The sequence below is a fragment of the Tetrao urogallus genome (genome assembly GCF_951394365.1).
Source record: "Tetrao urogallus genome assembly, chromosome: 15".
NCBI classification, from domain to species: domain Eukaryota; kingdom Metazoa; phylum Chordata; class Aves; order Galliformes; family Phasianidae; genus Tetrao; species Tetrao urogallus.
Window position 1 is genome coordinate 4,086,096 of NC_136828.1, and position 24,798 is coordinate 4,110,893.

A 24,798-nucleotide genomic window follows, 5' to 3' on the forward strand; every position below is an offset into this window, starting at 1 on the left:
CATCTGAATAGTACTGTCTGCATACATAGCATGAGAAGATTTTGCCTTCAGTACAAGCTGGTGAGTGAGATTTCAGTTGAATTTCACAAGTTAATTAAGGAATCAAGCTTGTGCTGAAATGTTAGTACTTGGTGGTATGCATAAAGATCTGCAGTACTGGGTACTATTAGGCATATTTAAAAATTTGTTTAAGGCAATTAATCTTTAGCATATACTTGTAGTTATGAAGTTCTGGGACATTGTGGACTCCAATCATTATAAAATGGATAAAGTTAACATGCAGCTGTCTGAGACTGGCAGTGTGTGTACTTGTGAAATGTTTCATGCATGAAATAGAAGCACTTTGACACTGGCATAAAATGTTCCTGTTGACTTTGTCCTGTCTCCAGCACACAGGTCCAATTTTAGTGTTTCCTTTGCCGCATTTTGATCTATGTGCCTTCTTTTCTTCTTTCTTTTATATGAAGCATTGTAGTTCTGTTCCTTTATTTCTGTTCTCTCTTAAAAGAAACATGCAGCCATTTCCCATATTACTTCTCTTTCTGCATGCTCAGCAAAGTGAACTTTCTAAAGATGTTTTATAAATAAAGTGAGCTCCAAGTCAGTAGTATCTGAATCACTGATTCTGTTCTGAACTTCTAAATTAAAACTGCTTTTTTGTTTGTTTTTCATTATTATCCTTACAACATGATAAATGTCGGTTTTCAGGGTCTTTTCCAACCTTGGTGATTCTGTGGTTCACAAGAGCTTTTTCATATGCATGCTTTCAGAACTATAAACTTAGTATTACTCAGAGTCTTGTGTGTCCACCTGAGATCAATGCATCTAAATTTCCACGTGACAGTTATATCTAGGTGTGGTTGGAGGACTTGCCTCATCTGTCTGGGACAAATGTCTGGCACACTTCTGAAAATCAGGATCCTCCATCCAAATAGACTGTTACATGCCTGGGAAAGTAGCATATATGCACAGTCTGCTTTGTAATAGAGTTCGAGTTTATAATCCTAATCATGCTTGTAAGACTGTCACTAGTAAACATCAGTCATTTGACGTGTTACTTTCTGACTGAGAAATGTGGTAGTCTACTAATAAGGGGAGGTCTGCCTTGGTCATTCACTATATAATATTGCTTTCTATTATCATCACTTAAAATCTACATACACATAATTTTCAGTGGTAAATGGAATCTAATATCACTATTTCCAGTTTTCTTAATTTAGACACTTCATGTATTCGTGCAAATTTGAGTACCTTTCTAATTCATTGAATTTCTAATTTGGCATATTTAAGATAATGATCATTTAGACCTGCTAGGTTTAAGAAATGGCTGGTAAGCATGATATTTCTTTATTTGCCTTGTTCTTAACTCTGTAGTAATGAATTCACTGTCCACTCTCCTGCATAGGAAAGCTGAGTGGGGAATGCACCATAAATCTGAGGTTTGTGTTAATGCTGCAAATATCTAACATGAGGGTTTGCCGTTTGAGCTTGTAGGAGCTGATGCATTACCTCGTCACAGGAAGGTGACTAATGTTACAAAATTGTACAGTGGGTATTTTTACTTTGAGGCATCATAGTGATTGAAAGAGAATATACGGCATACAGTGTTACTGCCTTAGGACCGGAATGCGTTGTCTGGGTGCTCTGATGCAGCTGGGGGACTAAAGGGATTGTATTACTTGTTGTGTCAGGACACAAGGCAATCCACTGGAGCTCCGTAGGGCTGCAGTGATGTGTTTCTGAATGCAAGAAGGGATTTTGTTTTTTATAAAAGTTCTGATGTTTTACTGGGTGGTACTTCCCTGCATGAGGAAATTTGAATTGCAATTCCTGCCACTCTTGTGGGATAGCACTAAGTGATTTCCACGAGCTTGTGGTTTGAAATGATAAAAGTATGCATTTAAACTTAGGAGTACTTTGAATGTGGGAGTAGACTATGGTAAAGCTGAGATATTTCTGAGTGTGATGCTGCTCTTTAAATCTAGTGTGATATTCCTTTTATTTTCAGTTTAGAGGGATGATTCTCTCTGGGTATCTTGTGAAATGATTGATTTCATCCCTGTGACCATTTTGTGAGTTTTTATTGAATTACAATTGTTATCTTTTCCACTTTCACAGAGGAGTAAGGAACAAGTAGTTCAAATAACCTGCACAAGGCAAATCTGAATCAAAGCAGATCGCAGCAGCTAGCTGTCCTTAGCCCAAGTGTTTTCCAGACTGAGAGATTCTTGTTTTCTCCTAGCAGCAGAATGCTATTTCTGATTTTTGTTTGGAAGTGATGCGCGTTTTTGGAACATTGAGTGCTCCAACTATACCCCACCTTTCGATGGGGTTATAGTGTGTGGTAGCATCTAGTAGGAAACATCTGTTCTTTTGCTTTCGAGTAGAACTGCAGCTTATTTCCACTTTCCTTGTATGAAGGAATGGGATTGAGGAGTCAAATGTTGGGCAAAAGAAACAATACAAGTAATCTTCAAGTAATCACAACAGAGGTCCAGCAATGATGCTTTAAAACTCCCCACAACTTGTTATATATTAAATATTAAATATTCATCTCTGCCTATAATGTCTTTGGATAATTCTCTGTCCCTTCTTGACAAACTGGTAGGAGAAGCAAGATACCTTGCAATGTATTGTCCATTTGTCTCAGGTCTCCACGATTGAAAGTGTGCAGCTATGACACTTTACTTATCACATAGAGAGGCCCTGTAAATTTTGTGAGAGGGGAACTGAAAACTGGCCTTCAGTTTACTGGGTTATTAGGTTTAAAAGATGTGAGAAAGCAGCAAGAAGGGGTGGTAGGACATCTTGATATGGGCAAGGAGCATGAGCACTTCAGAGAAGGATGTAGGCTAGCAGCATCTTGGCAGAGGAAGGCATCATTGTGAGAAAAGCACCAGAGTAACACTTTAATCTATTCTGTATGTAATAAAACTATTTGGGTTTTTTTGTTGTTGTTCAATTTCTTTGTCTGTTTTCTACAATAAGTGCAGCAAGCAAGGCCAGTAGTAATCTGTATCTCCACATGAACAGAAATGTACCAAAAGTTGAGACTGAATTCTTGTTCTTCCCACCAGTGTTCCTGCATAACTGTGCAGAAGATTATAGCAGAGCAGCATAAACCCTTTTCCTGTGGCATTTTCTGTGGTCTTCTCCTCTTCTTCTTCCCTTTTTTTTTTTTTTTTTTTTTTTTTTTTTGGATGATGATAATGCTTTACCCCTGCCACACATCCCTGGTTAACAGCAGAGAAATAGTGGGCTTAGATTGGCCCCATAGGTATGTTTAGCTTATGCAGTGTTGCCATAGTCAGCTACAGCTTTTATGAGAATGCTTGTCTGCCTATAGTATTACTTAGCTTATGGTAGATTTCAGTACCCTACATTTCATACTGATTTACCAAGAAAAAGTACTTGCAAGCAGTGCTTTATTTGTCCCATGTTTCTGCAATGCATTCGTCAACTGCTGATTTTTTTTTTTTCCTAAGCATGTGGCATGGGGAGACATTTAACAAAGGGTACATATGGCCTGAATTACTGTATTTGGTGGTTGCTTTTGTTCATTTATTGTTAATTAGAGGGCATGGCACTGTCTGTGACTTCAGAAATTCCTATATGGATAACTTGTGTATTGTTTTGCTGTGATATGACATTGAATGTAGAAGAAAACATAAGTAAAATAATAATACAAAGAGATGATTTTAGAAAAAGAAATGGCACTAGCTGATCTTTTATCACATTGGCATGAAATCAAAATCGGGGGATTTGGCTGTTTTATGTCTAGTCAGTCTCATGAGTAAAGAAAAGGCATTTTATTTTACATTAATTGTTTTCTTAAAAATATATATATGTCAGTGATTCAGAATTCAAGCAAAAAGAAATTACAAATGTTGCCAAACAATGATAGCTGAAGTGCAGTGCTGTATATGAGCTTTCAGTTTGATAAATACTTACTTATGAGATCATAAATACTTTGAGGTACAAAAGGTTAATGTAGTGTGAAAGGCTGTAAAACACAGCAAGCAACCTGCTAGATCATAATGATGCATTAGTACCTTTCAGTATGAGTGCTTGTGGTTGTAAAATCTTTGAGCTGAATTTATTCTGTAATACAGGAATGTAAAGCTAGAGTATCTTCTCTGTGTAGTTGTGCTTATCTTTGTGCATTTATTTATCTGTGTCTCCCTCTCAGCAGAGGCTGTCCTCTGCTTAGAAGCACGCTCTGACTGAAAATGATAAATTAAAAAAATAAAAATAAAAAAATACAGAGCACGCAGCTCTTTTTGGCTAATTTAATTTCTGAAGAGCGTAGGTCATAGGTGCACTTGTGCACTCAAAGTAAATTACGAAGTAATACTTGGTGGTTTTTTGACTGCTGTATGTTAATAGGTTTCCCTGAGATAAAGTAATAGTGTAAAAGAAGCAAAAGTGATATAAATTTTACAAAGCTGAATGTTGCCTGGAATTTATCTTCCAAGAGTGGGAGGAACACAGTGCTAAATTGACAAAGTGAGCATTTACTTTATGGTAAAATTGACTTTATCATAATAAACTATAGAACTTATCAGTCTTAGAAGTCTGCTGCAGTGTATTGTTATGTCTAATATGCTGATGCAGCTGATATTTCTCATTTAATATCTACCTCTCTGGAGTGTTAATTTTCATGCCTTCATCTTATTCCAATATCAGAGCTTATGACAGATTAGAATAATTTTACTGTAATTAATCTTTTGAGTCAGTTCCACTCTTTTCAATGAAGTGCTGTGTCTTGGATAAGCTAAATTGAAGTAGTTAATAAAATCTGAAATCAAAGATGAAAAACTTTTATTTGCAGACTGTTGGTTGGTACTTACTGTCAGGCTTCTCCGCTATCTGGTAACAAAAGAAGCACTTTACTTTCAATTTATGCTCTCAGTGAAGTACACCTGTATCTGGAGGACATTTAATAGTTTTTGAGAATTACATAAGATGAATGTCTACAGGAGAGTATTTGATATAAATACATCCATCTCCTATTCAGAAGCCTGTTTTGTAATTTTTTTTTTTTTTTTGTATGTTGAAAAGAGTCATACTCTGTCCTTACTAAGATAGAATTAAAAACTTGACGGCGTTTGGATTGAGCAAATACGCCTTAGGTAAATCTCTGTAAGACCACATTTAAACTCGGAAAAGACATTGCCAGCATTTTTTGCTCTGATAGAATTAGCGTAGTACAGTGGATCCTTTCCCAGATACCTGTGGGTGAGAGAACACAAAGTGAAATTTGCATGTAGTAAAAGTGGTCATAGCATCTCTGCAAACAATGTTTTTCTTAATATATTTTGACAAGTTTTATTTTATTTTGGAACGATTGTTCAAGCTAGAAATCCTAATCACCAGGCCCCAGTGGACCACTCTGTCTAGTTATAGGTACATGACTCAAATTGTCAAATGCTGTTTCATGTTACAAAATAGAGGATTTTGATGATAACACAAAGAAGTTACATATTTTGGCAGCTTGTAGTTGTAGATTAGGGTATGAGGTTTTATGTGTTGTGGTTCTGGGCACAAACTTGCTTTGGTTCATTTGTTTGATTTTGCTGTAAGTATCTGCATTGCATTAAAGCAGCCGTAGCTGCTCAGTCATTGCATAGGTGTAGATTTCAACAGTACCCCTTACTTGACTTTTGAATTAAATACCTTCCTCATGCTATAGTAATCATGGATGTTCTTAACAGAATTGCATGGAGAAGCTTAATTAACCTTTTTTTTTTTTTTTTTTTTTTTGTTCCTATGGATTTTTTTTTTTTTTTAAATCAGTGGTGTGGTTTCTAATTTAAAGCATCTGGCCCACAATGTCTATTAGAGGTGCTTCACACGAGGAAGTCAAGTGAAACAGGACTGCTCATCTGCTCGCAATTCATTTTCTTTCAGCTGAAATGTTCACCTGGTGTTCTAATCGGGGAAGAGAAAGAGTTCTGAGTATATGCATTAGTAAATATATATTCTTCATGAATTTATATAATCTCATAACTGCAGTCATTAAAACTTACTGGATGATTATACAAATAACTGAGGGAATTTCAAGTTACGCCTACTGTTTGTGAGCCTTGTGTTTGACTGCTTTTTTCTTTCTTTTGCTCATAGATAATAATAAGTGAAATGCTTCTAGTACTTTTCTATAGCGCATTGATAAAATTCCCTGTGAGTCTCCTGTTTTTGTAAACTGAGCAACCCCAGTTCTCTCATTCCATCCTTGTATGCCTGATCCTGTAGTGCCTTTGTCACCTTTGTGACCTTTCATTGGACGCTCTCTCCCATCTCAGTGTCTCATTCTGGAAAGCCCAGAACTGAACGAAGTACTGCAGATGTGGTTTCAGCAGAGCTAATTAGAGAAGGATCACATCCTTGGAGCTGCAGGCAGTGCTCCTGATGTAGTTCTTGATGCTGGTGACCACTTCTATGCAAGGGCACATGGATGAGTCACATTCCAATTGCTTTCCAGGGCTCTCACACCTTTTTCAGTACAGCTACATTTCAGTTCCTCGTTTCCTAGCCTCCTCTGGTGCATAGGGGTGTTCCTGCCCAGATGCAGGACTTCAGATTTCATTGTGCCGAATTTAATGAGATTTTTCTTGGCACATTTCTGCAAACTATTAAGGTCTGCACAGTCCTGTAGTGTGGAAGTCACTCCTTCCAGGTTTGTATCATCATTGTATCAAACTGAAATAGATTTCATCTGAACAACAGAAAAGTTTTGTTTGTTTGTTTTTGGTTTTTTTTGTTTTGTTTTGTTTTTTTAAATTGTGGAGGTGACTGAATGCTGTCAGGCTGTCCAGAGAGTGGTACTTTGCCATCTTTGAGTGACTCAAAAGCCAGCTGAACATTGTCTTGGGTAGCCTGCTTGAGCATGAGGTTGGACCTCAGCCATGCTGTGCTTTATGATCTGCAAATATCACTGCTAAACCGAATCCCTTTTCTCTGATTAAGATGAAACTCCTCTGTAATAATAGCTGAGAGAGCACAGATACAACATTCTCTACTGATTCCTATAAATAGCAAAGCTGTTTGAGACTATTATGGCTGATGGCTTCTCTGAACAGGTGTTAGATGAAAATAGGTAGATCTTTTGGTTGCAACGTGATAAGATAGGACAGAACCAAACAAAACCAATAAGAAATATAGCTATTTTTCTCAAGGAATGTTCATAAATTCTGGAATTATGTATATGCTTGAAAAATTACTATCCTACCGAGCAGTAGAACTGCCGTTTGTTAAATCAGTGTGTGATATCTCTGCATAAAGAGGTAAATGTGATATAGGAAGTGGATATTTGTGATATCAGAAACCCTCAAATTCTGCTGGGCTGTTTAAAGGCTCAGGAATTGACTCCTTGTGCAAAGCTATGCAAGTGAGCAAATGGAAAGTCACAGCAAGAATTCAGGAATAGGTGAGGGGTCAAACAATGAGCAGCTTTTATCACGTTGTCACATTTTGTTTCTTTTCATGGGCTTGTGCTGTAGCAATCAGCCATTCTCTCACAGTGTGAAACTCTATTCTCACAAGTTCACTCAGCAGTTGGTTGTGTCAACACAGCTCTTACAAAAAGAGAGTTCACGTGTCTAACATACGTCTAGTACAAGGGAGAATTTCAGAAGGTAGAGCACCTTTATTCCAGCTGAAGGTAAACATTGCTTTCTGAACAACTCTTCATAGCTAAATTTACAAATGTTCCAACCAAAGATGCTTCATTGTCTGTCTTCTAAAGAAAATGTCTCCTGAAGCTTATACTGTGGTGTTTATTTAACAATTTTTCATTTAGACAAACAATGTCAAACATTACAGCTTTGCTAGGATAGAACCATGACTTCATACAAGCTAACTTCAAAAGACATTTTTTCTAGAGTCTGTTCCTAGAAAAAAATTAATGAGCTTACTGTACCTTTGCAGCCTTTTATAAAATTGATTTATGTGGGATAGTACTTCCAAGAATTTTTAAATTAATTTAAATATTTAAGAAAGAATCTAATTCTGTTACACAACAGTGATATGTGAACTAATGACCCCACAGAAAAGCATAGCACCTTCCTCTGTATGTTTTTATTAATCATTTCATCAGGTATTAAGGTAATAAGCGAGGTGGAGATGAAAACTTATTTAGGGAGTGTTTAGTACCCTATCAATACTGTCTGAGGAAGCTTCTCCACTCCTGTTCCATGTAATTTATCTATGTAACTCTAATCCCGAAGTCTTTCTCTGTGGTTTCAGTAAGTGTCCATTTCCTAACTAGTTAAAATAATCCGAGATTAATCTTGAGGTAAACTGCTGTAAAAAGGAGCAGGGCTCCAGCTTTCTCTCAACCACCATCAGTAGTGAGTTGAAAAGCCCACTGTTTAATTTTATGAAGTGTTAATTTTCAGTTGGATTGACAAATCTGACCTAATGCTTGATCTGTAGGAGCACTGAAGACAAGGGAGGAGGAAGGGACCTGTGTCCAAAGGTAGTACGAAAGACAGAGCTGGCCATGTAGCCACATTCAGCTTTCTGTTTCTTTTTAGGTCCATAAGAGAAAACAAACTGTACTGTGAGAGAAATCCCAGAAGTGAACTTAAGTCATAATTTGTGGTTAAAAATGACACTGCAAGTAATTATTAGCATTGGGAATATTGATAGCTTTTTGTTCCTGTTGCTGATTTTCAGATGTGCAAGCCTGTGTAATATGAAGCTGTGCTTCATTTAAATGATTAAAAACTTTTAAGCAACTGTAGTCAAGATTTGTTTACTTCCATGATGTTTTCATATGTTTTCATTTGTCTGTCTTATGCGAGCCTTTCAAGTATTGAAAGAAAATTATCTTTAAGCACTTTGTTTCTGCTATTGAAGACTTTTGAAAGAGCTACAAGAATTACATCAGAAGTACTATTATTATGACTAGTAGGTGAAAGAGATGTAACTAAATTAATTGAATGTTTCTTTGTGTCTGTGTAATACTGTTTAAGACATTTACGGTGAATTAAGTTAATTTTGTCCTTTGACCAGTAAAACATTTCTTAGTGTCTATTTAATATTTAAGGATAAAAGCTAGGAATTTCTTTTTAAATTATCTTGTGACAATGTTACAATAATTTCATTTTTGTAGATGTAGAATGAACTTATAAAAATGTGCTTAGAGTGTATGCCCTTCTTAGTTAATGGATACGGGAGGTAGGTGGTAAGAGAGTGATTTTATTAATTACTGTTGTGATATTCATGGATGTGATCAGTAGGCAGTCAGAAATATTTACACAATTAATACAAAAATGTATTTAAGCAACCTACAGTGATTCCTTCTCCCGTTTCAACTTACTGTTGCTGTGATGTCATCTTGATGTCCTTAACTTGAACTCAGTGAGCCCTTAGTTACTCAAAGCTCCGTTAAAATCAAACATAACCATTCTTTTGAAAATCATATCCACTCTTTATATCGGTAAATTTTGTCTAAGTTTTGAGACAACATATTCAGAATCCACAGGATTACATGGATTCTGGTGATTCCCCTTCTAACATGATTGATATGCTATTCCTCAATATTGATCCGAATATTTTAGAAGAAAAATGATGGCCTCACAGTATGGGCATCATGCACTTTGTGAGGAATGTATTCCATATTTTTAAGAACAATACATTGGGGAAATAATTAACGTAGCCAAGTAATTAATAAATCTTTGGCTCATCTGCAGTACCAGAAGCTATGTTTTTGTTCCTATGTGTTTTCAGAAATAATGATGTCTTCCATGTGCTCCTAGCTTTCTATGCATAAGCTATCACAATAATAGCAGTACTTTCTTGTAGCCTGTGGTATCAGCATCCAGAATGCATCCATCTAGAAATGAAAGAAATAATCTCTACTTCTGTTAGAGCTTGCTGGTCTCTTCAGCTTCACTGAGTTCACCAGAACACCGTATGGCTTGAGAGCTACAAGTGTGCCTCGCATTTTATCTCACCTTTAAAGCATGTATTATGTTAATAAGAAACCAGTGAACATTAACATATTTCTATCAATAGTGAAATGGAATAAGGAACTGCACTTCTGCACTAATAGGCTGAACAGCAACCAGTGTTACTGTCTGGTGCTCTAGAGATGGGACAAAACAGCCTCATAGAACTGAAGTTCCCCATAGAAAGGGACTTCTTTATTTTTCTTCAGATCTGCCAAAGGAATTATTCTGACTTGTTTTCATTGGGTGCTTTGGATAGTCAAGTGTTCTTGTAAAAGAGAACAGGAACTTTATACCATTTGTGATGTGGAAAGTTATGTAAAAAATACATTCTTCTATTTATTATGTTGAAGTTCTCAGTCAGAAGAATCAAAAAGGAATTTAATTACTAGAAATAAGAGTTTCCCTCTGTTTTTAAGTGTATGTCTAAAACCAAGATTTCCTACAGTTAAAAAGAAGTTCACTGGAAAAAAGAAGTTGCACTGGAAATTTAGCAGTATTGTTGAGTGAACACATCCTTATGTATTTCTTTGTGAATGGTGGTAAGTCAACATCTATGTGCACTTTTCATTAGATCAGCGCAAAAAACAATGCACGCAGTCTACAGAAATGAAATATTAATGGGATGTGTTGAATGATTTGCATGCCTTGCATGCCATGATACTTAAATATATATATATTTTTACCTTTTAAACTAGCTTAGAAAAACAGTCTATCCTTGTAGTGTCCTGAAAAAAAAAAAAGACTGTTGAACTTCAGTCATGAGCAATGCAGCTGACTAAAAAAATCCCTAATACTTTTCCTGGCAATGTTTATGCCACTAGTAATAATAATAAGAAAAGATAATGATACGCTTCTTTTACTGTGTATACCTTTATGTAAAAATTTAAGTTCAAACTTAAGTATCTATGCAAGGAACTTTTTACACATATTGTTTTGCTTTCTGGGAAGCACATTCTGAGGATGGATCTTTCAGAATATGATTTCTTCAAAAATGTTGATTAATCAAATCTACTTGAGGGAAAAAAAGAAAGATATAAGCCTGTCTACATTTGTCAATACGCTACTGGCAGGGTACTTGAGAAACAGTATTTTCAGGAAGTCCTAAATTCAGTTTTAAATTACTCTTTGCTGACTTTTTTAATAGAATGGTAACTTTTCAGAATCTGGACCCTTTTTAAGTGGAAAATGTGCATTATCTAAAGGAAGTACAAAAAGGAGTTACTATGCATGACTTTTTTTCTTTGTACACAGTATGGTTACAGTTTTGCTCAGGATGCATATATATATTTTTTTCTGCTGAACTTTTCTCAATTGCTTTTTTATCAAGTTTACAAATCAAATCAAAAAGGTATATTGCAGAGCTCTCTGATATTATTTTCTGCGCTTATAGCACAATGTATTGAATTATACTTGCTCATGTACTGCTGCTGCTATTCTCTCCAGATTGAGAGAGAATGACTGTGGGGGCTGTAAATTCACTTGGCTTCCAGCTCTACTGGTTAAATCAAGAGCCCTATTCAGGCTAGAGAAGAGACAGAGCAAGTGTTCATTACACAAATCAATTTGGTCAAAAGTACAGCACAGTAGGTACTCAACCATTGCTCACATAATATTGTCAACGTAATCAAATAATGCCTCAAAGACATTCACAAGCTCTTTCTCTCTGAGAAATAACTTGATTGGTGTAGCAGGGAAATACAGGTGGCTGTTTTGAGGATTTTTTTTTCTTATTTAATGATTTTTTTTTAATATAAATTCCTATAGCACTTTATCCTTATGTGAATATGTTTACATATGAAAAACTCAGCATACACTAAGATAGACAATGACTATGTTTTTAAAAATATTCTATTGCCTTTGTTCTCTTTCTTCATTTTCTGGAAATATTTTATAGTCTGCTATTAGTAGAATCAGGCTTTTCTCACTCTAAACTTTAGGTGGGTTTTAAAAATATGGAAATATTCTGTAGTTATTTACAGATTACTGGAAAATGATCGAGACTTGGTGAAACTTTGTTATTCTAATCTAGTAGGTTTTCTTTGTGTCCAAGAGGAATGTCAGTTTTACTCTTTATGTTCTGTATAATGTTAAAAAAATAAAAATAAAATTGAGGTTTTCTGAAAAAATGAAGATTAGTCAATGAACAGGAGCAGGGGGAAATATATTGTAAGCTTGGGTTAATAGCAGTCCAGTCTGAGCCTTAAAAAAAAAAAAAAGGGAGTGGTAATGTGGGGTAATACTTTCTCAAAATAAGATCGGGGAGAACTGGTAACACTTGGTTGGCTGCAGGAAAACCAGACCTGCCATGTTCTCTTAGAATGGATAAAATGTGTTTTTAATTGATTTTAAGAGCTTGACTCAGTGTTAAGTCTTCTAAGAACTTGTGTGAAGTCCTTTAAGAATTTGACTCCATTACAAACTCAGCGTAAAGAAGAAGGCGGCTGCAGGAATTTCTAGTAAAACACAAAGCCTTCTTAGATTGAGGCCACTGGTTTAAATTTCACTGCTTCGTTTAGTGTATGCATATTAGTGCATGGTGATTGGTGTAATGTGCGTATACTAAATCCTTTAAATATGCTAATTCCCATCAACTGACTGAGGAACACTCATTGGCTCTCCTATGCTTAGAGAGATTCCATATGAAGTGACGAACTTCACTCCATGAAAAGAAGATATTTTGTTCTAAAACTGAACTAAAGAGACAAAAAATGAGTATTTGGGTTTATTTAAAAAGCAGTTTCTGGAACACCTTTTTGTTTGGGTTGTTTACCTTTATGAACACCTTTGATTGTAATTTATCCTAACACTAGCATGGAGTAGCTGACTGAAGTAAAATGATTTCATCTGAATTTATTTCTGCGTATGTGAGAATTTGGCTTTCTATATTCTCTACTTAGAACTTTCATCATAATTTTTAAGACTGCCTTTAATTAAGTTCCTGAATATTTTTATTACTGTGAATACATGGTGAAACAGGAACCAGGAGGCAGTATGTTGATTTGGCCAGAACTGTCAAGTGATATGGTAGCCCTGGGAGGTGATATACTCAGGAAAAAACAAACATGTATAAGAAAATTCCTAGAAAAGATGTGTAATTATTGATGATGCTTGAGACTCAAAGGACTTTTTTACATAAGATCTAACTTGCATTAACTTCAGAAACTGTTTTCTGCATGCAGACTAGTGAAAGATTTTTGTGTGTCATTTTTCCTTTTTCCCATATTTTGAACTGACAGAATTACTGGAAATAGTATAGTGAAGCATCATATGCAAGGCTATCTTGCTTTTACTATTCTAGTATTTTTTATATCTTTTTTTTATTATCATTTATGTACTCAGAGAGTTGATTTGATAGTTTTGGTGATAAATATTAATGTAATTCTATATTTAGGTAATACTATGAACATATCCATTTCATGTAACTTGGCTAGCTTAAGAAGCGGGCATTGGGATGTTAGCTTATCTTAGGGATTATGTATATATATCCTCATTTTTTGTGGTAAATAGTTTTCTTCAGTATATATGAGATGGTAATGTAACACATTTTTATTAAAACAGATACATATGTAGAATAACGTTGAAGAGAGGTCAAGAGAGAAGTGAACTATCGAAGAGATCTTTGAAAGAATAGTAATGGCATGATACTGGGTCGTAAGACACGGAAGATCATTCTCTGGAATGACAAATTAAAATTGACTTATTTCTGGACAGAGATTTAGGAGTGCCTCACTATTCTCTCTGAATGTTGTCCATACCTAAATTAAATTTTATCAAGACTAAATTTGTTTAGCTCATATATGTCAATTGAGGTAGAAATTTTTATGGAAAATTGAGCATTTCAATTCTGTATGTGCCTGCAAATGCAATCAACAGTCGTTAAATGGTTCAAGTTTCAGCAACTTATTTTAACGTTTATGGCATAAAATGATGGTGGAAAGCTGCAATTATGTATTAGTAAATATCCACAGCAAATGTTTCTTACATAATTTTTATTTTTATCAGTGTCTGTCATCTTATAGTCAGTAGGATGCCAAATTTTTCATCCTGTGGTTCCCTCCAGGCAATACTCATAAGTAACTTACTAAAATGTCTGTTTATCAGGACTATTAAATTAGAAATGTGTTCCTAGTAGAACCACTAAAAAAAAAGAAAGAAAGAAAGAAAGAAAAAAGCAGAGAATTGGTGAAAGTGACCTTTTTGGGAAGATGACAAATGATATAAATCTCAGAGCTGAAAACAAACCTCATACAGTGCTAACTGATGTATATAGAAAAAAAGCAGTAATTTTCAAAGATGCTGAGAACCTGCCATTACCATTGATTTCTTTTAGCACCAAGGGTCTGTGTTATGTCTGCTTTCATACCCAAGTGCATTTGTAACTTTACTTCTTGGTTTAACTGGTTACAAATACAACTTATTTTCTAATGATTTGAACTGTCACAAACTGGATTTTTTTCTATACGTATATCTTTGGTATTTATGATATTATGTGATTCTAGAAATGCTTAGGAACTTCACAATATTAAATTTGATGCCTTAGGCTCTGCAGATTTTTTTACTGTGAAAAATTTTCATCGACGTCCAGCTGATAAGATTCAGTGGATGAGATCTTTAGTGGGCAAATGGAGATATTGTTCATATATGTTACTCATGACTACTAGAGATTTCTCCTGCATCTAGGCTGTAAGTTGAGAATGTACTAGTGATAAGTTTTGTGGCTAAACATGTAGGAAGGAACCAGGAGAGAGGTTCTCCAAGAGAGTATCTGAGCCAGGATGGAGAAACTGTAGGTAATGGATGGAGAGAATCTTTGAGAGCTATTGTAAAATTTAGTCTTGGTGCAAAGGGTAATATTGCCTGTCTCCTCTGCACAATTGCTCTCTGTAGAAGTCAGCCTTAGCCAAGTGATTATTAAAGTGATTTCCCACGTGTCAGAGAAACGTATCTATATCAAAAAGGGAGGAAGCCAGATAGAAAATCTTCAAGTAAATTAGTTGGGTTTTGGTTTTGTTTTCCCAATCGACTGCTTCTAATTAGATCTATTCTGTATTTAAAGATTAAACTGATGATTTTGGGGGGCTATTAATGCCTGTCTGTCTGTTATCTTCTGGAGAATAAGTAGAAGTATTGGAGAATTGGAGTACAGTAAACATGCTTTTTAAAAGAATGAAAAGTGTTGGTTATGTAGGCTAAAGGTATGTGCTACATACCTTTGTGCTTTTGTGCTATCTGCTATAGGCTAAAGGTATCTGAGTTTCAGTCCTTTAAAAATACTCAAAGTTAGTACACGCTTTATCTCTTCAAATTACAAGAATAATAGCTGTCAGCATTGTCTGCCATCAGCATAGTCTTTTTTTTCGTGGGGGAGGAAGTGGGAGGTTAGAGTGTCCGGGGGGCTTCCAAAAAAAAAAAAAAAGGCCTTGTGGGCAAAGGAAAAGCCATAGATGTTGTATTTCACTTACCTTAAGGCTTTAACACTGTTGCACAAGATGTGCTTATTTTCAAGCTGGGAAATACAGTAAATACGCAACCACAAATAGGCAGGGTGCTAAACTAGAAAATGTATTTAAGTATCCCATTATCAAAATATGAAGATTTATTAAAAGGAATTGTTCAGGGGTTTGTGGTGACTCAGTGTTGTTCAGTAGTTTCATTAGCAATCTGAATGACGGAGTGTGCACTTATTAAATTTTCAAGGCAAGCAAACTGGAAAGGACAGCAAGTACATTGCAAGACAGGATTGGAATTCAAAATGATGTTGATAAACTGAAGGTATTGTCTGAAAAAATAACGTGGTATTCAGAAACAAGAATGTGACGTTTAGACAGGAACAGGAATCTACGCTAGTATGATTGACACAAAGTATCACTGTATAGTAAATGGACTACAAGGTTTATATGAATATGAATGTAATTCTGTTGAAGAGGGGAAATAAAAGGAAAGAAATCCTCAAAAATAACAGACATAGGGGAAAAGCAAGGACCACCTTGATGCATGACAGAAATCTATCTTGAAAATATCTGATGCTGTCCTTATGATTCAAGCAACAAATGTTAAGGCCTAAAATAGAACACTGTGTGAGATATTAGGCACCAGCTAAAAGGACGTGGACCAAATGGAGAAGTCAGAGAATGTTTTAGAATGTGGTACCAAGGAGGATAGAATAAAACTGTTGCCATAGTTGTCAGGCAAAAGATGAGACTAAGGGGAATCGTCTTAATTACTCCACTTTACATATGTTATATAAGAGATGAAAATGTTTTTGAACTCCAATAAGAAAAGAGAAATAATGGAATAGCTGCCTGTGTGGTGTCTGCCTCTGGAAGACTGTAAGAGCAGGTTTGACCCACCAGGTCTACCTAAGATATTCTGGCAAATGCTAATTTTACCTCCAACAAAACGAGGAATAAATGAATCCTACCATTCTAGGGAGTAATCAAGAAATTCTGACCAGGTTTATTATTTACTATTCCTTGAGGCTATTGGCCTATGAACATTATAGTGTTATTGCCTTATGTGGAGTTTGGGGTATTGAACAAATAAAAGAACGTAGTAACCACAGTTTTACAAGGGAAACCTCTTGCCACTAAATGTCTCTGAGCTCTGTCTGAGCATTGTCCTTCCAAATGATCTTCAACCACATTTGCTTAGATAGCACAGTGGTTTGATGCGCACAAGAAGGCTGTGACTGACAGAAACAAGATCTATGGCTGTGATGATAATGATGAATTTCCGTATGAACAGCAAGAGCTTGAATCTTTTTTACTCTGACTGAGCAGTTGTTTGACTATATCTTTCTTGAAAGATACGTTTCAAGAAGAGAACGTCAAACAGCCTGGCATAGCTGGACCATGTGGATACATGATGAATGCATAACTGTGTTTTTAATCAGTTGTATTACGTGAATGTGATGATTACAGTTTAGATTTAAAACCGTCTTCTAACCAAGCTCTGTAGGATTATTTAAAAAGTAAAAAAATAAAAAAATAAATACTTTTTCTTTTGTAATTGTTTTAGAAGATATTTAGCCAAATGTCTCTAATGCACTTGTTTAGAAGTGGCAATGGTAGATAGTTCCAGTACTGAAATGCACTGAATAATCAGTGTGTGTATTGTGATGTCTTTGCTAAGTTAAACTCATAGCTTCCTGGTATGCAAAGGTAAATCTGATACAGCTTAGTACTCAAAAGAAGAAATAAGGTCATCGCACAGACTGCCGTGCATTTTGTATTATTTCTGTCTAATGATAAAGAGTAAATAAGTTTTTATTTGTTTTGAATAAAGCATACTAGTTTACTTGATTGAATTAGGAAAGGTATTAAAAGTGAACAGACCCTTAATGGATCAGGACCTGCACTGATTGCATGATAATCCACAGGCATGTAGTGAGGCATACTTGTATACTAACTTCAGTTAGTTTCTCAAGATAAACACAATTTTTGTATCTTCTAGCAGTAAAAATACTGTCTTGAAATGTAGTATTTCTTTGTAAGTTAAATTGCATTGTGGCTCTCCACCTCCACAGGGCTTTGAAAGTTTCCTTTTTAGGACTTCATCAAATCCAGATTGTATCCTTTGTGCATTTACCTCTTTGGTGTTACTTGGAAGTTTTCTCGTAAGCTTCTTATTTCAATTTCAATTTGCAACTACCCTTATCCAGATCTTCTAGGCCTGTGTGTATGTTTCTAGATGGTGATGCACTTTGAAAAGATATGTTGTAATGTCACATCTTATAATGCACTTTACCTGTTTTCTCTTTTAGACTTCTTTAAAGACACTTGCAGGTATGAATCGTAGATGATGGCAACTTTTTAAACTTTCTAATTTTCATTCCCCATTGCCCGAACTCTTAAATGCTCTTCACTGGAAATTTCAGTTTTCTGTGAAAGGGTAAAATAAATTTGCTTTGTGTTGATATGTATGTTAAATTTCTCAGTACAGAAGTTGCTCCTGACATTTTGGTATGTTGATAGTGCACAGTTCAGCCCTTCTGCTCCTTGTTTCTCATCATTTATATTAATACAATGAACAGAAATTACTTTTTCCAATTTGCATTTATACAGTAAGCTGATTATATAATTTCTTCCCGGGGCAGCCTTTGTTCGTGAAGCTGAACAGCACCTTCACAATTCTTTAATTATCTTCAGATTAATCTCATTGACCTTAAATTCTTTGCAAGCGTTATACTTCAAGTATTTTCCTGTCCTGCGTTCGCTACCTGCTCTTGTGTGCCAAGTTTCTATCATATCTCTCTCCTTTTAAGGTCTGAATGTGAAAAGTAATCTTTGCTGATTTTATGGATGGAATAACTTCCTAAAACTTAAACTCTGAATTTTTGAGTTGATTTTAGATGCCATATTAAAAGGTTGTTGGGGATTCCTTTTTCCAACAATTAAATTCTTGCTTTATTGTTTAAATCATGAGAAATACTTAAGGATGAACTGTTTAGTTTCTTTGGTTTTGCCCGTGAGTTCAGGCAGCAGCAGATCAAAACATACAGTTCTAGACTTACAGTTGGATCACTTGAAAATTAGTCTTTAGAGCACCTTATTGTTTGTTTGTTTGTTTGTTTGTTTGTCTGAGCAGCATTGTCCAGCATAGACATTACTGGTGAACTGGTGCTTCTGAAAAAAAATGAGGATATCAGCCATTGATACTGGTGCAGGTTAGGTCTGTTTCCTTCAGAAAATCCTTACTCCATTTAGCTACTGGCATTCAGCAGTTGGCAGAAATACACTGTAAATTGGATTACAGCAGAAAAACCACGATGAAATAAAGCCTTGAAATTCTTTCCCTGTTTATTAACTGGGATAATTTAAGTGAGCTGTTTGTTATAGCACACTTGAACTGAAGGGAGAGGAGCTGCAGTACAATGATGAGGCGTTTTTGTGAGAAAAGAAAATATGCGTTGAGCCTCATTGTGTCCCTTTCCCTTTCCTGTCCCCTCGCTAAGTTGTTTTGCACCTCCGTTGCTTTTTCTAATTTGTCCCAAATTGAGAACTAATTCTTTGAGGAGATTAGTGACTACAGTGAGATTTAGACCTCTGATTCAGACATCAAAGCTGGTTACTTATGGATATACTTAAGAGCACCTGCACTATTTAAGCACACATTGTAAAATGTTAACAGTTGGTAATAAAGTCATCAATGTTGAAAAAAATTAAAAAATTATTTTAAAGGATTATCCCTTAGAAAGAACTGTTCCAACTTTTATTCACAGCATAGTGCTGAAATTGCTAGTTTACATGGAGGTATAATTTATCCTGTCTTTGCTTAAGATATTGTTGCTATTATCTATCTTTCAGTGAAGCACAGTCACATTTCTTAAATGAAATCATATCAAGGAATTTGGCTGTAGAGTAAGGATAAGAATATATGCATTGTACTTCCAGAGTTGAAGATTCAGTTTAAATTCCCCTGTCTAAAATAACTAGATTTTCAAGGTCTTTAAAGAGAAGATAGCAAATGACCTAGAAGAAAAGTTCTCAGAAAATCTCTCTGCAACAAATCACTGTACAACAGTAGTTTATTTTTCTTGATGGTTATTAAAGCAATAATAATGGCATAGAAATGTGAAGAATACAGGAAATTGCACGTGCTAGTACTTGGAGAACGTTTGTTTTTCATGGGGATGATGATGTGGGATGATGATGAACTTCACTTGCTAGCATTAAGTTTGTGTGTAGTCATCGCTGATGTAAGTGTTGTCTTCTGTTTGAGTTATTTTACCTCCTTCCTAGCAGGCTTATTGATACTAAAACTATGGTAAGGTTCATTTTATTTAACCGTTTTACTCCCCTTAAATGGAAGTCCATTAAAATAAATTTGATACCAGCAGGAAACGGGAGATGACTTTTTTCTACATAAAAAAGTCAAATTTAGACTGAACTGTAACATTAGAACACAAGGGAAAAATGAATATTTCGAAGAAGGATATGATCAGAAGAAAGAGGAAGCATGGAGAAAATAGAGTTGTAAGATATCCTTGTACTTTCATTAATCTGCTTTTTTCCTATTCTTTTTTTTTTTTTCCTACCACAGCAAATAACAGTTGATTTTACAGACCTGTGCAAAATCTATTTCTACTGAGTGTGTGCTGTACACACAAAGATGAATAAGACATTGTGTGATATCATTAAAGAATGCAACCCATACGTTTCTGTAATATACTGGTAGACTAGTGTTGGTTAGTTTTGTATTTCGAATGACTGTGTTTCTGTTTTCCCTAATCCCTCTAAGGGTTTATGATTCTGTTTGTTAAACTGTAATGCAAAGCAGTGTCCATCTTTTATAAAACTGCATTTTAAAACTAGGATACATTATCCCTGTAAGAAGTACTGTCCTACGTTCTTATTGTTCTTATTTTGGTGAGAAAGAAAATCTGTAAAATCTCCACTGGTTATACTTCTATTCTTTTTCCCAACTCAACTCAAGGCTTTTTTCACGATGGTGACCATTTATCTGCACAAAATGACTCTCTGGTACCTATTAGCACTGCTTATGAAATGGCAACTTGGATGTAATGTGTTACCTACCTCCTGTGTAGAAATCCCAGTGGCCTCAGAATGAAAGCACTACTCTTATTTGTTAGTCTGTAGCTTGCTGCTGTAAATACACTGTTATTTGGACATAGAGTGTCAACAGCCTTGTAACATAGGGAGACATTATTTAGAAAAAGCTAAGAAAGTCAGCACTGAAAATAATACCCCTCATTCTCTTCAACTTATTCGAAATGCGTATTAAAAATGTCACCAAATGCATATACTGAGAAGGATACAGAAAAGGATTTGATTTTCATTTCAAATTCTGTTACCCTTCAGCACCTTTGCCTGACTGGATTTTAAGCCCGCCACTTTATTTACATTAAAATGCAGAAGCGCTTGCAGTGTGCTTTACGTTGTTTTGTTTTACCCTTCTAGCAGACAGAAGATGCAGCACAGACCGATGGTCAGCAACAGACGCAATCTTCTGAAAACACAGAAAACAAATCACAGCCAAAACGGCTTCACGTCTCAAATATACCATTCAGATTCCGTGATCCAGATCTTAGACAAATGTTTGGTGTAAGTACTAATACTTTGTCTATGCTCTTCTACGTTTGCATTGCAAGAAGGACTTTATATTACAGGCAATGTTGACAGAGATATCTATGATTTAGACTGCTTAACCATTTTCACTGGAGATTCTCTTTTCATTTAGTTGTATCCAAACATGACTGACAAATCAGATAGTTGGGGAAAAAAAACTTCTAATTTCATCATATGTGCAAATTAGTGTGTTCTATTTATTTTGTAGTTCTGCATTTCGTTCAGAAACAGCTACCTATATTTCATTCCAAAATAGCTACCTAGATTGGCTAAAAATATTCAGTGTATACATACTCCTGCTGTACTCATCTGGATTTATATGCTTGATTTATTGATTTTTGGACAGTGTAATATGAAGTAATCAATGTTTCACCTGATGAGCAAGAGAACTGAATCTCTAAACAGTAAGACATGGGCTGGGTTTAAGCAAGAAGTCCAGGCATAGGAATCCTTGCCTATTCCCATAGGTATTATAGACCTGTAGGCTTCTAAACTTTTTGACATTATATTTCTCTAAGTCTCTCAATTTTTGCTTTTGCTCAGGCCATCAGCTACCTTCATGTGCATTGGCTGTTTCACACGTCTCATACGTGCCATCAGTTCTAGGCTCATAACCATGGAGAGGTTAGACCTGGTTTCTTCTCCCTGCTCCAAGAACTATTAGGTTTATTTTTGAAAACTTATTAAGTAAAATCTGGAAACAGTACTTGAGCAGCTATTAGAACACAGATTTTCCTTTTCCAAACAAGTACTCTCAAGTATTTGTGTATCTCTTCCTTTCTTTTTTCTGACTCACCAAAACTTATATCTCTTCTGTGTTATAGTTCATGTTACATAGCACAACATGAAGTACATAGGTCGCTCCAAAAGTAACGCCTTCTATTTATTTCAATGGAAACTACAACAGCTACAAATAATTGCACTATTTGATAGAGCAAATTATCAACTTCCAAACACTATTTTTTTTTTAACATAGTCACAACAATTAGCTATGCATTTTCTCTAGCGATGAAAGAGAGCCCACTTGCTGCAATCAAAAAATATGCACCAGTGGAGCTGCCGTACTGTTTTGCAGTTGATGTTTTTTACACTAGAGAAATGTTGTCTGAACGGCACATCTTTCATTAGTTCAAACAGAAGTCAGAAAGCACCAAATCTGGGCTATGTGGTGGATGTAAGACAGTTCAGCCAATACTGGCAGTGTGTTCCACATTCTGTAAAGTGGCATATGGCCTGGAGTTGCTGTGTTGCAAGAGAAAGGTTATCTTCTTTTCTGGTCTGATTCTTTAAGCCCTTGTCAGCATCGTGATGTACTGGTCAAAGTTGATGGTTTGTCCAGGTTCCATGAAAACCAGAAAATAACCCCTTTCCTGTCACAAAAGACAACACACATCACTTCATCCACTGAAAGTTCTGTCTTGAACTTTTTCAGTGGGGAATTTACATGTCGCTACTTGGTGGACTGCTGTTCTGATTTCGGCTTACAGTGGTGACACTGCGTCTCACTACCAATAGTGATGCAGTACAGGAAACATTCACCTTTAGCCTTGTACTGGATCAACAGGTCTTCAAAAACTTGTGTATGGTATTCTTTCTGTTCCTGTGTAAGCATCTGTGGGATGATACAAACTTGGTGATATTTCAACCTTGCCACCATTTCCAATGCATTGAAGCCAATATTCAGCCCCATACACAGTTCTCAGGTTGTACTATATCAATTTGCCTAGAAGAGCTGGCCATGATGTTCTTCATTTTGTGGGTTGATAGCCTTGTATAGCAGTCCAGAACGTGGCTTGTCTTTCACATAACTCTCTCCACGGCTGAAATGTACCACTCATTGCCTCATGGTGCTACATCCGCTGTTTGGTCTCCATAAATGTTCAGCAAGTGTTGATAAATGTTAGTGGGTGCCTTTATTTTATTTATTTATTTATTTATTTATTTATTTATTTATTTATTGCATGAAGGGTTTCAGTGACACGTATTTGCTTCATATGCACTTCCACATCAGATGCCATTTTGTTAGAGTGCCTCTCTGCTGCCATCTGTCACAATGCATCAAAATGTCACAGAATATTGATGGTTCAACCTTTGCTGCCTTCCCACCAAAATCCATTGTGGGCCAACACAGTAAAATAGGAGGCATTACTTTGGGAGCAGCCCTCACACTACTTGCCATTATCTTTCTCTAGATCTCTCGTGTTTGGCTCAGACTTAAATTCTTCTCATGTCTTTTTGCGTGTGTTAAGATGGTCCTAGTATTTGTTTGTATGAAATAAAGAAATTGTTCACTAGAAAAAAAGAATCCTGTTATGGATATGGATATGAAATCATGGTGTCTGTGTTCCTGTGTCTAAACTGCTGCATTGCATTTAATCCTCTAGAAATTAACGCTCTAGAGGGGGGAAAAAATATTTGACTTAAACCGAGTAAAACAGATGCATTTTATTTGAAAGTACATTTAAAAAAAAAAAAAAAAAAAAAAAAGTCTAGGGATTTTAGTTATTTATAAATGATAGCAATTGCATTTCTTCTCAGTATTTGTGTCTTCGTTCTCGAGATAGGGGGACTGGAGTTTTCCAGCTTTAGAATGACTTAGAAAACTTTTAGCTTCTGATTTGATGGAAAAATTAAATTTCTGCAAGTGTTAGAGTAATGAAATATCCAAAGTGAAATGATAATGCTGCATCTTGATTGTGTTATGCACATAGCAGATTATTTTTTTTATATTGACATGAATACTGCAGAGAAGGATTTGTTTAACCAGCCATTGCCTGCTTATAGGCTAAAATAGCAGTTAAAATGTTAGTTAACTAGATTGTGAATACAAGAACATAAAATAAGCCAAGGGATAACAAAAGATGGTTGATTTTCATAACTAAGATGAAATCACTTATGAAGTAAAGAAGTGCTATCCTTTCTGTCCTGTGTTTGTTATATCTTAAAAAACTGCAGTACTGGTTGATTTCTGCAGTTCCTTGCACTGCTGGTAGCTTGTTCTTCATTTGTCTGCCTCTAATTTCTGCCTTTTTGTTTAATCATTGTATACGTCATTTATTAGTGTTAACGTTGATCAATAGAGCATGTTAATGATATAAGAATAAACAGAAATGACCCACTGATGTATTCAAGTGTCGCATCCCAAAAAATGTGCCATCTACAAAAGTAACTAACTAAATGTTGTGTGAGTCAAATATTTGGTCAGGTTTTGTGTGAATGAGCAATGCCTAGATGACTGTGCCATTGGGAGATCAATGGAATTAAGAGTTAATATTATAATAAAGTGCCCTGCTGAGGGGGAAAATTCCCCAACACGTAATTATCTATTCTAGCTTGCCAAATTGCATTTTAGGAAGACAAGAATTACGCAGGGAATAAAGGATATCCCTTTATGGGATGCAATGGTGAGGAGAAATCCTCTCTCCCTTGAAGCTAGTGACAAAATTCCCAATTGATTCCATCCTGTTCCTGTAAAACACAAACCTGTACTGGAAAGCAACAGCAAAAAAATCTTCTGAAACACAGGTTCTTAGAGGGTGTGCTGACCAGAGGGTAACAGTGATCATCCGGCCATTTATCTTGTCTTCCTAGTGATATTTTACCATACACCAAACAAATTAACCAACAGCATATTACATTCTTAAAAAAGCATTGATGGCAGTTGAACAGGATGAATCACCAGGAAGTAACCTACTATCTGAAAAGAAAAGCAACAGTAACGAAAGAAATTTCAGACTCTCAATTCAGTTTACAGC

The 24,798-nt window shown here is 35.6% G+C and overlaps 1 protein-coding gene across 9 annotated transcripts in view; it reads left to right on the forward strand.

Annotated features, from left to right (window-relative positions):
• The window catches only part of RBFOX1 (RNA binding fox-1 homolog 1), a gene marked incomplete at both ends in the record, with an annotated part of 253,772 nt that overhangs the window by 135,855 nt on the left and 93,119 nt on the right, over positions 1-24,798 (forward strand). For all 9 annotated transcript variants that reach the window (XM_079542960.1, XM_079542964.1, XM_079542965.1 and 6 more), the window contains one exon: positions 20,876-21,019. In XM_079542960.1, coding sequence (XP_079399086.1) covers positions 20,876-21,019 — 144 coding nt within the window. The remainder of the gene's footprint in view (positions 1-20,875; positions 21,020-24,798) is intronic.